General features: G+C 37.3%; 1 protein-coding gene across 1 annotated transcript; it reads left to right on the forward strand.

Annotated features, from left to right (window-relative positions):
- The first annotated feature begins 13568 nt into the window (after positions 1 to 13568).
- Positions 13569 to 15435, forward strand: LOC113751038 (transcription factor MYB73-like). Its single transcript, XM_027294887.1, has one exon. The coding sequence runs from the start codon at positions 13880 to 13882 to the stop codon at positions 14987 to 14989; it is 1110 nt and encodes a 369-aa protein (XP_027150688.1). The 5' UTR covers positions 13569 to 13879; the 3' UTR covers positions 14990 to 15435.
- Positions 15436 to 16761: the final 1326 nt, after the last annotated feature.

Consider the following 16761-nt stretch of genomic DNA (forward strand, 5'->3'; position numbering starts at 1 on the left):
TCCTCATAAATCAATCATCCATAAAATTAATTTGGTTACACTCTCCCTTGAGTATCTAAGAAAATATAAAGGTATTGAGAAAGGGTTGGATTAGATGGAAAAGTAGGAGAAATTGTAAATAAAAAAAATTTGATTTTAAGACTTTTCATTTAAAAAAAATAAAGAAAAAAAAAAAGAGCCTTTGAAAAAGTTCGCCGACAAAGCCTCCCGTAAAGACCTTAAATAGTCATACACGTGAAATCAAACGGAACAACATGTAGCATCACGTCGTAATCCAAAAAGAAAAATAAAAAACATGGATTTGGATGGAAATGTTAAAAGTTTGAATTGCTGCGTACCCCAAGACTCCTCTTGCTAAAGCATCTGCAATAATTTTATTTACCTCTAAAATAGACTCAATTTACATTCACAATCTCGACAAAGTAGCTCGCTAGGTGCCATAACCCACCCCCAAAAAAAACAAAACAAAACAAAAAAACTACTCAAATGCATCCTCTCATTTTGTATCAAAACTCTTCTGCCTGCCATGCCTGGATTCTTCCTCCACGAACCATCAGCATTAATCTTCGCCCCACCACCACAAGCAGGAAAAATTCCAAGCCAAAAAAAAAAAAGCTCTTTTGGCAGAAAAATTTTGTATGCATTCTCAATTTACTCGTGCCCATTTCACCAAACAGGAGTCAGAAATGGGCGGTCACGCATAAGGACCCACAGATCCAGAGTTAACATCAAAATCACAGTCGCCCGCGGCCCACAAATGGCAAAAGTCTACGGTCCTCCAAGTCGCAAAGCCATCTTCTTAGCTTCAAACCCTAGTAGTTGAATTGCGGGCAAAATTATTACAACAAAGAACAAAAGGGTGTAAGACAATAATTCCCCGTCCAGATAAAATGTGTTTGGGCGGTTGTCATCAATAAAAGCCGGAACGCCCACAAATCGAATGGACAAAATTTTAGCAGTCTTACAAAATGCTTTAATGCTCCTAGTTAAGAAAAGGCAATAAACCGGCTTTTATACCAACTTATCACTCCCTAACTCGGTGGGACTGGCACCAAATATAAGTTTAAAGCCTAATTGAAACATGAAATTTCGATCCTTTTCCATAGCACTTTGGTCCTAACTGATTCATTGGCGCATTTTTATAATTGACACGAGATGAAGAACATACAAAGAAAAAAAAAAGCAATCGTAGCAAAAGCACATGAATTCGATCAATTTACACGAGAACACGTATATTTAGCGCAATTATGAGTTTAATGGATGAAACAAAGCAACACCAATACCGAAAGATCAGAAAATGGGTGGTGGAGGTGGGGGGGGGGGGGGGGGAGTAAAAAGAAATAAATGCATTTCTTGATTAATAATATGGCCAGATAATTAAGACAGGTGAACAAGTAGCTATTCTGATTTCTGTCCAATTAGGCTGCGTCGAATGTCGATCACTGATTTTTGGATGTGTTCGTGGAAAAAGGTAGCATGTGTAGCTGTAGCGGGTGAGAAGTCATCATCGGTTTTTAAGTACTTTGCTGTTGAAATGAGATGCTACAACGAAATGGAAGCTGATATCTCGTCAGAAAAGCTCTCTCTCCAATTTCTATCCTTCTTCACAAGATAGACGGTGACTCTTAACCTAACTCTGAAGATTAAGGGGCTCCACCCATTTGGACAAATTCCCTTCCATGTTGTCGTGGGACTTTTAGCTCTTGTTTAACGCTGCATATATATATTTTTGCTTGCTTTGAGTTTTCGGTCCCTGAGAACTTGGAAGAATTAATGGCGGCTTCCATTTTCCAAACTGCTCGGCTTGGTTAATTTTCTGCATGCCCTTTGTTTTCTTCATTAGAAGGATAAGAGCTAGGAGAAAAGAAGACAAGCCAGAATACTTGCCCAAAACTTTACTTGTAATTATAATATATGTTCTCGTGAGAAGTACTACACTGGAAGTGGAAACTCTCTCATCTCTCTCCATGAAGCTACTGAGAAAATCAAATGCATGAAAGTGAAACTCACTATCACTTTCTTTTCTTTTCTCGTTCTTTTTTTTTTTTTTTTGGAGCTAAGTCAATACCCCTTGACTCTTGATTAAAATTTAAGAGAAAATAAAAAAAAATTAATGGTAGTTACAAAAAAATTTTATGTCCGACTAAACTTCTTTGCAATCTTACGACACAAAATGCAGGAAGCTGTATGTAAAACTTTTCTTTACTATCTCACGCTTGCAAAGGTCTGAGGTTGGAGATTGGTCATGTTTGATTGCCTCTAGCTTGGAATGGCTTGCGCTTGAATTAAATATGGTAGAATCCCATTTGATATATGGATACTGTTCTGGATTTGGTTGATGGCGCTTCAATAATTGGATGACATAATTAAGGAGTTGGGCTCCTCGATCGCTAGCCCGCAAAAGAATTTTGAACTATACAATCAGATGAATAATGCAAGCCATTATCGACTTGAACTGTCTAATCAACGAACCATGTTTTTTAACTTTAATGATGCCATCACAACTGTTTCTCTTTTTAAGTGGAACATTTTTGACTGCTATCTGTTAACTAATCCCTCTTTGCTTTGCCTAAGAAATAATGACCCCATGCCGAAGTAGGCAATGACATACACGGGATTAAACATATAACGCTGATGGCGACTTTGGCAGCTGCTAGGACTATTTATTGTTACGATAAAACCATGCAAGAATTGCCAGTCAACCCCATGCATGTTGAGACAAAATTGGCCAGAGCAGATTACGAATTAGGTAAAAGCTCTATGTTCTTACCTCGATGATTTTCAGAAAGTAATTGTGGACTAAGTCAAAAGCTCGATGAATGATCGCTACTGTTAGTGATCACGCTGGAAGCCACAGCCTTATTGACGAAGCTTACCAAAGTTTCGAGGATAAAAAAACATGCCACAGAGATAAACACTTAGCGGTAAGCTACATCTTAGAAACTCAACTTAGCACAATTAACTTAATATAGTCAAGTTGAAATGCTAAAGCTGTGTACGGAACTGCAAATGTTAATTAATGCAAGATCTGAAGCATTTCTTCAGGTTTCTTAGTCAACCGTATCTTCATTTGTTTTATATCCTAGGTCACTTTTTCTACATTAATAAAAATCTCGTGCTTTTGTGATTTTCTCCAAAATTGATCGAACTAGAAAGGAATATTCCTTCATTTTTCATCGTTAAATGGAAACCCTTTTTCAGCAAATCACTACTATGTTTTCATAATTCAATTTTTTGTACATTAAAAAATCTAGCCAAGCACTGTGTGACGGACGGATGTGACAGGAGAGGTTCGAATATGAGTTAGCAGAAAGGTATGATATCAATTCTAACATCTCGGCAAATTCAAGGAACTTCTTTTTCACCTTTATTGTCAAGAATGAAGATATATGAGTTACGATGACTAGAATCCTGTAGTGCCATGCTCGAGCTTTTAATCCTCTTCTTACAATTGGTACTAGATGATGCGCATGTCTACCGAGAGAGGTAGAAAATTAGAGCACTTCTCCTTTTAGTGAAAAGAATACTTATTAATGATAGAATTTGGTGAGGCGTGTGTCATGTTCATAATCGCTAGGGACCTGTCATCTGTTCCTATTATGTTTTGCAGTACGCGAATTTCTTTGGTGATTTATAGATGCAAGACATAGACCAACCTTACACAACAGAAAATGCCAGTTACTGTAGAGTACGATGACCAGAAAGGTCAAACAAATGGTTGCCACAATATTAATTGTTTCAAAAGTGTTGCAGTGTGATTTATCAGTGGCAATGGATACAGAAACCCCTGATGATGCAGAAGAAATGCATGCATTACAAGGCGCTTACAAAATACAAAGTACTCCCACACCTTCTTGTTTTTAAATCTTTAAAGAAGCTTTTGAAACAGAGTCAGAATGGTATCCCCTCGTCATTCAAGAAGGGTCCATGATGAAGATGGTTGAAATAAGTGGTTATGCTGGAAACCTCAGATCATGTCATATTTGTCTCTGTCTTTGTTTAAGAAATGAAATGGATAAAAACCAACGGCTTCCCCTGTCTTGAGGTCTGGTGGTATGCAGTTGGAGGATGACAGTTTTGGATTGAAATGCGGCTTTTTGGTAGCTTTCCATCTGTTTTGATGCGACTTTAGTTACTAAGATTGCTATATAATAAGCATTTAGCACATACTTTTCAGTTAATAATTTCGCAAATTGAGGCAAACAAATCCCCAGATTGGATATTCAAACTTTGATCATTTAAAAGTGGAACAAAAGCTAGCAGCTTTTAAATGTTGGACTATTAAGAATACCATAATATTGTGACTGCAGTAGTTGCTTTTCTGACATGTATACGGACCAAGAAGATCAAGGGGTTTTAGATCTCCCAGCTAAGCCATCATGATTTTGTGGCACAATGAACTTGAATAGATCTCTTTCCAGCAAGGTTCAAACCTTGCCTCCTATCAAAAATATCACTCTTGTGGCTCGGGTGCACTCGCACCCGTCTGGTCCGGTGATGGTTCTGTCTCTATCGATTTCTATAGGCTCAGTTGAGTCTCCCCAGTAGATAGAGTAGGAGTAGGAGTAGGAGTAGAGATGACAATAAAAAAAAAAAAAAGAATAAATCTCCTTCCAAAAAAAAAAAAAAGAAAAGAACTTGAATAGATGGTGGCACTATGACAAAAGACCATTTCTTTCTTGGGGCTTCTATGCTATACTTTATGGAGTACGACTTATTCCGGCAAAATTCGTTATGAACTTTGATTTTCCCGAAGCTAGGAGGAAAAAGGCCACTTCAATATCCAAGTTGATTTGCATTATGCTGTCCTCTTAACTTAGATAAAAGGGAGAAGAAAAAAATTACTTCAAGAAAGAAAGAGAATGAGTTAACGAAAAACCTCCAAGAAAACCAAACGTTTTGTTATTATTTTGTTATTCGCGTTTGTCTCTCTCTTCCCAGCAATAATTAGTAACAGTAATTCAGAAGAAATGGTCAAAATTGTGAAACACAAGTGCCCCAATACATTATTATTATTGATTTCTTCAATCAAATCAATTGACAAGATGCAACTTCTTCAGCACTTTAGAAAGAAAGCGTTTTGCTTTGCCTTGCTTTTTTGTTCTCTTGGCGTCTTATCGGATTACGTGGACAATTTTTATTTTGCCCCCCAGCAAAAACACCTTATTAATAAATACCCATGCAATATCGGAGAAATTAATAAGCCATTCTAATCTAACTAATCATTTAGATCGCTATCCCCCGGAGAGAGAGAGAGAGAGAGAGAGAGAGAAGCCCAGTCCAATTATAGGGGAAAGGAAAGCATTCCAAAAAAGAAAGTGAACAGGATTTAATCAAAGTGGTTAGAGTGGAGGAGCGCTGGATTAGAAATTAGATTAGCTTAGAAGAAAGAGGGAGACTGGGGGCGGGGGTAGGAAGGATGCATACGGCTTACGATAGCGGGAATCATGGGATGTGTGGGTGCTACTAATTTGCACCTCCGTCCAAGTTTCGAATCCCAACGAGCAGATGCTGTCTTTTTCGAGGATCGTTACATGCAATAAATTATACTGCTACCAATAAAGGAGGAAAAGATTAATTATTACTAACAAATCTTCATCTCCATTCTCTGCTGCTGTTATTATCATTCCCGGCCAAAAGTTTAATGCGATATAGCTGGCGATGGCCCCATTCTTTTTTCCCCTTTTTTTTATGTGACGTTGGTCGTCCTTTGCCTTTCTTCTTGCCTGCTGCCCACTGGTGCTAGTATTGTTCGGCATAGTTATCTCCAATGATGGTTCAAAAGCAGACAGCTGCAGTTTACTCTGAAAAAAAAAAAAAAAAATCTTCATTTTTTGTTTCGTTTATTTTTATTTTGCATCACGGGGTTGAAGAAAAAGTCGAGGTTGTTGCGGATGAGCTGCTAGACACCGTGCAAATGTGTTTATTATTTGCGACGCTTAGCCCATTTCTTTTTTTTTTTTCTTTCTTTTTAAATGTCCCGTTGTTTTGATGGAAAAATATGCTTCAGAATAGAAAAGAATATGATGTATATAAAATTAAAAAAAAATAAATTTCTGAAAAATTCGGAATCCAAAGGACCTTTACATAAATTATTAACGTCGCCTTAACTAAAAACGCAGGGGGAGGAAAGAAAGAACAGTAGTGCTGACTGCTGAGTAACACATTCCCGCGAGCCAGTTGGGGGAGAGAGGTGACAGAGAATTTTGTGGTTTAATAAATGAGTGAGGTGACAAGTACCACGTCATCTAACAAAACGACAAGATGGTGGTGGGCAATGTTGTCAACTAACTTTGCTTACGTGGCTTTTGAACAGGGAAAAACCCGACGTGACTGAGCTGGACGGCTCTGTCTGAGGTTGAGTTTCAATAGTCGGACACGTGGTGCCCGGAAACCTCCTCCGCCATGTGTTTTGCGTGAGTTCCTCAGAAAGAGAAAACCCCACTGCCGTCTCGTCGGCGCCCTTTGCCCTTCGGGAATCGCTATGGAGTATTGTATTGTATCCCCTGCGCTATATATTCACGTGCTTTAAAAGTTCCTGCCCCACCCGCAATAATGCAGCGACTCGCCAGATTAGGACCGGTGAAGCAATTTGAATCGCAAGAACTGCAACAGAACAGCAATTGGATTTTCATTTTCCTCTCGTTGGATTAGATAAATTGCTAGCTAATGAGGAAGAAATCTCTCAATCTTCTCTAACATGCATTTATTGTCTTATATAAAACTTTTTTTGGTGTCACATAAACTCAAAAGGTAAACCCCTTCTGACTTTTGCCTTCCCTTTATTAGCATTATTATGTCCGAGAATAATAGCCTATGAAGATACGATGCTCAATCTTTTTTTTTTTAATCCATGAATATATATATATATATATATATGTATATATGTGTGTGTGTTTTCCTTCTCTGCATGAAAGGGCAACCCACATATACCACAAAGTCAATCTAAATTGCCACTGGACACATTGAGATAATTGTTTTGAGAAAAGTTTTGTCTATATGTTATCTCCAAAATCGACATTGAAACATTGCAAACTGCCATACGCATCGTCAGAAAAGCATTAACAATGTTCCAACACAACCACAATACCTATAGTAAAGCTTCAAATAAACACTTGTTAAAATAGATTTTTTTTTTCTCCTCAAAGAAGAACTCACGAGTTTAGGTTGTGTTTAGATTGCATTTTTCTAAATTTTTTTGTAGAAAAATTACTGTAGCGATTTGATATATGCGAAATAAAAAGGTGATTGAAAAATGTGTTCACGAAAAACGTAACAATTGCTGTCCAAACAATGCCTTAAGTTGCTTACAAGAGATATCAAATCTCGAAAATACGTATAAAGAATTTGGTATTTCATGTGAAAGAAGTGCGTTTGGACAGGAGATTATTCGTCCAAACATATTTGTTTACATCACCATTACAATTTCCAATATATATTTTTATCTTCCCAATTACCTTTTTATCTCACATACATCACATCAAAAAAAGTGATACAGTAAAAATATCTCAAATAATTTACAATCCAAACACATTCGCCCGCGATTCGCACTCAAATGTTGAGAGTTTTGTCCATGGAAGACTGATCCAACATATAGGATAATAAAATAAAAATGAGAAAAAATAAGAAAGAAGAAAATACAAACTAAAAATTCCAAAAACTTTTTTCAATTTATTATGTATCTGTTTTTGTGTGTGTGTAGCATCAATATTGATACAACCTAGACAGTAAGTGGGCAGCTCTTGTCTAACCCACCGTATTTATTGAAAAAAAGGGATAAAATGTTAGATCCCATTTCTAATTAAATAAATAAATTGATTTATATTCATTTTTGTTCTTAAAAAGTATAATTTTGACCTGAGTCATATTTTTTCTCTAAAAAAATAGAATCTGACTATGTTCATATTTAGTTTTAATACTAAAAAAGTGCGATCTGACATTTTTATACATAAAAAATGATTGCATATAAATCACGTAATGATTTTAGATTAAAAAAATTAACAAATACTTAAGTTGAGATCAAATTTATTAATTTAAATTTATAAAGCACGTAGAATTAATATTTTAAAAACGAGGAGAAAATTGTTTATCAAAGTACAAAGAATATGTTTGAAACGATTTTCTCTTTTTTCCTTTTAAACTTTAAAACGTGGGAAGGGGTGGGAGGTGGCGTTTTGGGGAAATGGATTCTGCTGCTCCAATAGAGGACGCAACCCGCACGTGTGTCTCCTTTCATGAATGTCTCCAGCACGTGATAAAAGTACCATTTGCACATGCCTGCGGTTACGGTTAGTCTGTGGGATTTCCTTGCAGATAAGAAAGAGACGGATCGGCTGTTGTGAAAAAACCGGTTTAGAAAACAAAACCCAACAAGTTTACGACATTAACCCTTTTTTTTGCCCCCTTAACGACATTTTCTTACAAGAACACGAAAGATGGTCCGTGAGCCTGACACGGACATCTGTCTCATTGCAACGGTGAGGTGTTCAAATACGATTTCCCCTCTGTATCTCTCTCTCTCTCACTCTCTTCATTTTGTTGATTTTCCTCTATACTTTCCAGACCCCACCCCCCCACCCCCTTTTTTTTTTTTTTTTTCCTGTTTTCTTCCCAAAAGTTTGTACTTTCGTATTTATTTATTTATTTATCCATGAGGCACTAGGATGGATCATGGATGGGCTCCACTCTGTTCATTTTTGTATAACTTTGTCAGTCCAAAGTCTATCTATTTGATTTTTCATCTGGCTATTTATATCACTTGAAAGGTAGTAAGTAGCTCAACAACGGCTATTGGCAATTTCATTGCCACTCGTTGATAGCAATAAAAATGTTTTTATCTTCCAAATTGGTGCTTTATTAGCCTCATTTCAGTTATTAGTTGGACAAAATTTGGAAAATTTTCATCCCAAAAAAAAAAAAGAAAAACAAGAAACCCTTAATTACCTTTGTATTGCATATAAATAAGGATTAATTTTTTCTACATTGACAGTGTATACACCATCAATATTGGATGAATGACAACTATATAAAATTTGAATTTAAAATCTAATTTTCGCATATGTGTCATGAATTCAATAATGATACTATATACACTGTCAGTGTATATAAGAGTTACTCTGTAAATAATAGGAATTTCGTAGTCTAGATGCTTATTTGTAACGAGAAAAGCAAGAACTAACTCAAAGAAGAAATAAAAAGAAAAAAAAAAAAAAAAGCTTCCAGTTGCATGTTTCAGGATGAAAATGTGCTGTATTCAACGCTAACAGGCCAAATTTCAGGGGTACCGATAAAGTTGATCTTCAGTGCTTTACTTTCCTGTCCAGGTGTTAAAATGTTAGTACTGGTAAATGTATCATATGATTCATGACTTGATGCTGCAGCTCATATATTGGTCATGACCGATTGGCAGACTTTGCCTTGGGTGGTTTAATACTTGAAGCAATGTACGGTCAGATGAGACTCATAAGGATCAAAACTGGTAGAAATTGAAACAAAAGAAAAAGAGAGACCAGTCTTCATCAAACAGGAGACAACAATTCAGTTGGGCATCTATTTAATTCAGTTTCTGGTTTCCGATCATGTTAGTTAGTTGTGGAGAGAATATCTGAAATTGAGGCCGGAAAAATATCCCTTTTGAGAATTCGTTTTCCGATGCCACCACCAGCAGGCAGCGAAAGGTAAAGTCAAAAGTTCGGACCTTATGCAACCGAAAAAGAAAAAGAGTGTGCACGAAAAAGTAGTAGCAGTGCACGAAATTTGTCCGAATTTGCGATATTAGCCATTAATTTTTTTTCGTTTTACATATTTTAAAGAAGATATTGATATTCTACAAAAGAAAAATAGTTCAAAACGTCCTTCACAGTTTACAAAATGATTTTTTTCGTCACTTATTTTTAAAAATATAATTTTACGTCCCTTACAAATTTATATTATCAAACTTGGTCCCTACCTAAGTTTCTAGCAAGTTTTTGGTCGGAATCTATCACATGCTTTGCACGTGATCATTTTTTAAGGGTAAAGTTGTCAAATTAATTTTACACAATTCGATCCATAGTCCTTCATATTTCACAAAATAAATTTTTTCGTCCCTTACATTTCACAACATGAATTTTTTTGTCCCTCACATTTCATAAAATGAATTTTTTCATCCCTTACTGATCATGTGTATAAATAATTTTTTTAATCCATATATATATATATATTTAATTTCACCTGAATAATACGAATAACATGTGTACAACTATAATTAGTTTATTTAGATGTAATCAAATAATTTGGCCATTATTTAGTGTTTATATCGAATTAAATTTGGATAAAAAAATAATCAAAGAAAAAGTATGATAAAAAAAGTAAGTAATTGACACTTTCAAATTTTAAGACAATCACAAGGCAAGTAATTCAATTATTAATTTTAAAAGTGGCGAGTAGAAATTTCAAATTTAAATTGCAATTCATTAGCATGACTATAGAATTCGAGTTAGGACTCATTAATTAGATGGCTTTATTATACAATTCAATAAATAAATTATCACTAAAAGAGAAAAGACCACAAATATTGAACAAATTCACATGGCGAACTCAAATAAATATATACATGGGTTTAAAATAAAATTGTTAGTTTTAAATAGCATGTGTACAATTACAATTAACCTGTTTATGTAAAATCAAATAGAGATATATTACATGTTATTCGTCTTATTCAGGTGAAATCAAATACACATACACGTATATTAAAAAAAACTATTCATACACATGGTCAATAAGGGATAAAAAAATTTATTTTATGAAATGTGAGGGATGAAAAATTTATTTTGTGAAATGTGAGGGACTATGGATCAGATTATGTAAATTTTGATTTGATAATTTTGTCCTTAAAAAATACTTATGTGCAAGGCACATGGTGGGTTCCGACTAAAAACTAGTCAGAAATTTAGGTAAGGATCAAATTTGATCAATGTGAATTTGTAAGGGAAGTAAAATTACAGTTTTAAAAGTGAGAGACGAAAAAAGTTATTTTACAGAATGTGAGGGATGTTTTAAACGATTTTCCCTTCTCCAAATATCAAAGGTGTACTAAACAAATCGAGTTCTATATCAACAAAACCTAAAAGCTCTCTGTTTTAACAAATAGAGACATCAATCACTCACATTTTTGTATTATTTCTATCATTGTTCAACATAGTATTTCACCGTGCCATAGGAATTCATAATTTTTTGTGATTGGTAAATCTGTCCACACAAAGAACTAATCATAAGAGTAGTATTTTTCAAAAGAAATCAAGTAGGAGGTGTTTGGATACTATACACGAATTTCATAACTTTTACAGGGATTCAATTGCTCGGATCTATATTACTATTTAAATTGAAAACGATATTGTTTGAATTGTCATTTTTTTTTCTAAAAGAGTTATATATCTTTTGGGATTAAATTGTTTCAATCACTTTTTTTATTTTACATACATTAAATTAGTACAGTACATAATTTTATAAAAAAACTCAAATAATATTTCGCTTGCATCATAAACACATTTTTCAACCCACCTTTTTATTTCACATACATCACATTACAAAAAATGCTACAGTAATTATTCCAAATTATATTTCAAATAATACCCTATCCAAACAAACCCATTAATAATCCATGAATCAATTTAGGGAGTAGATTGTTAGTAGGAGGGGAAAAAAGTGTAGAGCTACCAAACAGTAGGGGGCTTGAGTAATAGGCAGGTGGGTTGTAGGCACTACATACGACTACGAGTTGCAGTAGCAGATACCGACCACTTCTAACATATTTTTCGGCTCTACTGCCCCCGTAACGCCCAAACCCGGCCCTCCGCCACTGTCTCCCTCATTTTTAAGTTTTATCTGTCAATTACTCACAAATTTAGGTATGTTAGACGCAAATTTTTTTAGTTCTTATTATTTTTTTGGGGCGGGAGGGCCGGGGGTGTTGAATTGTACGGGGTAGTAGAGAGATTTAGTGGCGATGGAATCCGTATAAATTAATCAATCAAAGCAATTATGTTGGGTTTATTTGAGGGGGGGATTGATTAATTAAAGGTGAGGAGGAAGGCTGTAGGAAAGTCGCTGGGCTTTGGGAACCGTGTATGCAAGCGTGGGATTACCTGAATCCGTACAATTTCTTTCTAATTTTATTAATTTTCTTTTTTTTTTCTAGGGTTAGGGAGTGCTACTTGATTTTTTGTGTACTACTCCATGAAAAAGGAGTGGGAGAGAGGTAACCGACTGACCGGTTACAGGTTACAGCCGGTGAAGGAGAGAAAGGTGTGATGGGAGGTGTGAAAAGAAATTGGGTGGGAAGCCGTTACAAGGAGAGAGAGAGAGGGGGGGGGAGAAAGTAGTAGTAGATGAAGTCGAGGGAGTGAGAGAGAGAGAGGGATTTAAAATATCACAGGCTGGACTGACAGGATAGCAGTAATGATTCGCCCTCCGATTAGGCGACCAATCTTGTCGTTTTCTGCCAGCTCAGCAATTCCGTGCGGCCGTTTTGATTTTCTCTTTACTTTCATTTTATTATTAGAGTACACCTAAAATTTTAAAAAAAATATATATATATTAAAATATTGGGCCGGGGGGGGGGGTTAAGATAATAACTCATATCATAATATCCTTCCCACCCACACGAAAGCCAAAATGCTCGCCAGCCTGGCCCTCCCTCTCTCCCTTCGGTCAAAGCTGATCGGCTCCCTATCTTTTCTTTCTTCCTCCTACCGCTACCGCTACTGCCAGGAGTGTACAGTAGGTAGGGCCGCACCAGAGCTACAAAAATTCAATAAAATAAATACAGCTGAGTACTTCTTCGTCTTTTTCTACCCGTTTTGCCACCTCCGAAAATCCACTCACTCTGTTACTGTTACTAGCAGCATGTACAAAAACAAAAATTGGATATACCCAATTGAAACAGCCAAAAAGCAAGCGAGTGTAATACTGCTTTGTTTGGATAGTAAGTTATTTGAGATATTTTTACTGTAATATTTTTTATGATGTGATGTATGTGAGATAAAAAAATGTATTAAAAATTATAATGATAATGTAAGTAAATATATTTGAAAAAATAATCCGCTGTCCAAACAAACCCAATACTGTAATGGGCTTAGGTCCTGTATGAATTGCCATCTTCTAAATTTTTTATTTAAAAAATATAGTATTAAAAATTTATAGTAATGACTCTATCTATATATATAAAATAAAAAGAGTTTGTTGGCAAATGCGATCGCAAAAAGTATGAATTTTTTTTTTTTTTTTGTCGAAAAACTTCAATCCAACGCAGGGAGAGAGAGGGAGCGTTTGAGAAAAAACGTAAAAGTGGAAAAAAGAAAAAGAAAATCAAATGAGAAGACTACGTACGTACGATTCGATTAGTTTTTTGATGTGTAAATCAGTGCAGGGGGTCGGACGTGACGCGTGTCCGTTTGCCAGCTGTATCCCAAATCCCCCAATACCCCTCCCATCCCAAGCGCCCCGCACCCCTCTGCTCATTTCAACCGCTTGCCTCGAAATAGCGGTGCCCATAACGCCCACCATAACCAACTCCCCCTCCCTGTCCCCGTTTCTCACCCGTCTAACCGGTCAACCCCCTGCTCTCCTTGTCCTCCTTCAACCCTATCTCTTCCTCCACACGACCCTTCCCCCCTCATATATTACGGTAGAGTACTACTCTCAGATATATATAAACCCATAATCCCACCACTCCCATTTCCGTCCCTCTCAAACTCATATCCCTAAGAAACACTAACCAAAACACACTGCCCCTCTCTCTTTTCTCTTCTCTTCTCTCTCTAACTTACATCATCTCTCTCTACTGCCCAGAATATCCGATTACATGTTCTTCTTGCTTTGAGAAAAAAAAAAAAAGGCAATGGCAAATATAAACAATAATATCAGTGCTAGTACTACTATTACCGTGAGAAAAGATGCTGATCGAATCAAAGGTCCGTGGAGTCCCGAAGAGGATGATCTCTTGCAACAACTGGTTCAAAAGCATGGACCTAGAAACTGGTCCTTGATTAGCAAATCCATTCCCGGAAGATCCGGCAAGTCATGCCGCTTACGCTGGTGTAACCAGCTTTCTCCTCAAGTCGAGCACCGGGCCTTCACTCCCGAGGAAGATGACGCCATCATCCGGGCTCATGCCAAGTTCGGCAACAAATGGGCCACCATAGCCCGATTGCTCTCCGGTCGCACCGATAACGCCATCAAGAATCATTGGAATTCCACTCTCAAGAGAAAGTGCTCTTCCATCACTTCCTCCGACGAAGCTACCAACGACTATTCCAACGACTTTCCACTCCACCACCACCAACCCTTGAAGAGAACCGCCAGCACTGGGTCCGGCGGACACGTCTCGGGTGGCTTGTCCTTGAACCCGGGCAGTCCGTCCGGCTCCGACGTCAGCTCTTCAAGCCTTCCCAATACCTCCTCTTCTCACGTATTTAAACCCGTTGCTAGGGCTGGCCCCGTTTTTCCTCCTCATCAGGTGGTGGAGACGACTTCGGAAAACATTACTGATCCTCCTACTTCTTTGAGCCTCTCCTTACCTGGAGTTGACTCCACCGAGGCGTCCACCCGCTCAACCGACTCAACTCAACCAAAGGCTCCGATTCAACTCCTTCCTCCTCCCCCGCCTCCATCACCACCAGCACCGGTTGACCAGCAGAACGGCCGTAAACAAATAGCTTTTGGGTCTCAGGTTCAGCCGCAGGATAAGGTATTTGTTCCTTTCACCGGGGAGTTGTTGGCGGTGATGCAAGAGATGATAAGGAACGAGGTGAGAAACTACATGATGGGAATGGAGCAGCAGCAGAATCTTCATCAACAGCATCAGCAGCAGCAGCAGCAGATGATGATGATGCACGGCGGGATTGGAATGGGGATGGGGATGGGGATGTGCATGCAGCAGGCCTCTGTTGCTAATGAGGGGTTTAGGAATGCGGCCGTCAAGCGTGTTGGAATCAACAAGATCGATTGAGGGTAAGATGTTGAAATTCGATCAGTTGAAGCTTCTGGGATGTTCGAGAAAGAAACGACCTTTGTTTCGGTTTCTCAGTAGAGTCCCAAATGGGCCTTCATAAGAATGATGGAAAGAGACGATTTTGGCCTATGTACAGAAGAGAGAGAAGGCGTAGTAGGCAAGGGGGAAGATAGCAGGAGTGAAGAGAGTTTGGGAAAGAACCGGGAGAGAAACAAACACCCCCCAAATTAACTCCCCCTCCCCCCAGCAAAAAAGAATTAAGTTTATTTTCTTTCATTTTTTTTTTCGCCCTTAAAAATTGTAGCTCCGGCAGTTTAGGAACAGAAAACATGGGACAGAAAATGTGAAGTACCCCAAAAAAAGAGGAAAAAAAAACCTAATTTTAAATTTTCAATCAATCTTAAGCTTTTTGTATGCATGCTCGGATATCACTTTACCAGTTTTGTGATATTTTTTTTTGTTTTTAAATTTTTGGCCATTTTGAGTTTTTGATAACTGTGGGCAGTGGTAATGATTATTAAGCAGCCCGGAAATCTGGAAAGAATAATCAAAGGTGGGGGAACTGAAAGCAAGACGGTGAAAAAGTAGGAAATTTTTGTCGCTGCTCTGCTCTAGTTAGTGTCTATCCTATCCTACCAATAGCGATAGCGGTGTAGCTGAGGAGATTACAGCTGGGATCCATGGTGACAGAGGATAAAATGGACTGTCAAGACAGTAAATTGCACCGCTACTGCTACTGTTGTGAGAGGGACTGAATGGTGATATTCCCCCGGCCACAGAATTTACCCTATCGGTAAAAAATTGTTACAGCGCATAGATGATATATCTGTGTTCTTTTTGTTTTTTTGGGCATCATAGAGAGAGAGAGAGAGACTGAAAGCTGAAGCTTCCTGATCGGAATTAATTCTAGAATCATAAAATGTCGAGTGACAAATACTTGCTACCTAAGGAGGAAGAAAATACTTACTACTATACCTCGAGTATTAATGATGGATTTGAAATGGACAAATTCCATAAACGGATTATGGAAGGACTCTCTGGACACTGCTAACAGATACGATGGTAACCCACAACAGAGTAGCCACTTAATTGAAGCTTCAAAATCCAAATTATCTATCTTTATGGGATGGGAGGGCGTATATATATATATATATATATATATATATATATTTTTTTTTTGGCATTAAATAACTGACTCAAATGTACATGATTCAATCCTCTCTAGGTGCTACTGCTCTTAATTGCAACATATTGCTAAAGATTCAAACATTAGTATCCCCTCTGTCTCTCTGTTGACGAATGAGGTTGTCCTGCGTTATTATATGGGTCTTTTTCTGTAGGGATCAGTAAATGCCGAATTCTGATGGCTTTCTTTTCAATTCTTGTCCGTGTACGATGATTTGATTGTGTATACACCATCATCATTGGATCCATGATTTAAATTTAAAATTCAAATTTTGTATAACTGTTACTAACACAGTGCGTGTGTGTATATAATATTAGAGGGCTGCGGTTAACTGAAGGTTGGAGGAGGATGAGGCGTTGTGAGCTAACTGAATTTGGTGGTTAGGTTACAGCTGAGGCAGGAAATGTAGCTGGTATGACGCTGCTGAAGTTCTTCTCTATAACTCTCGGCTTGAGTTGCAAAAGTTGCAATGGCCAGCTCAACCATATGACCCATATAAGCAAAGCAATTATACAATACTGGTAGAGATCCGATCCACCCTTGAGAACCTTCAAAGTCACACAGAAAAGAGAGAGGGAGAGTC

Source organism: Coffea eugenioides, chromosome 11 (assembly GCF_003713205.1).
Source record: "Coffea eugenioides isolate CCC68of chromosome 11, Ceug_1.0, whole genome shotgun sequence".
NCBI lineage: Eukaryota > Viridiplantae > Streptophyta > Magnoliopsida > Gentianales > Rubiaceae > Coffea > Coffea eugenioides.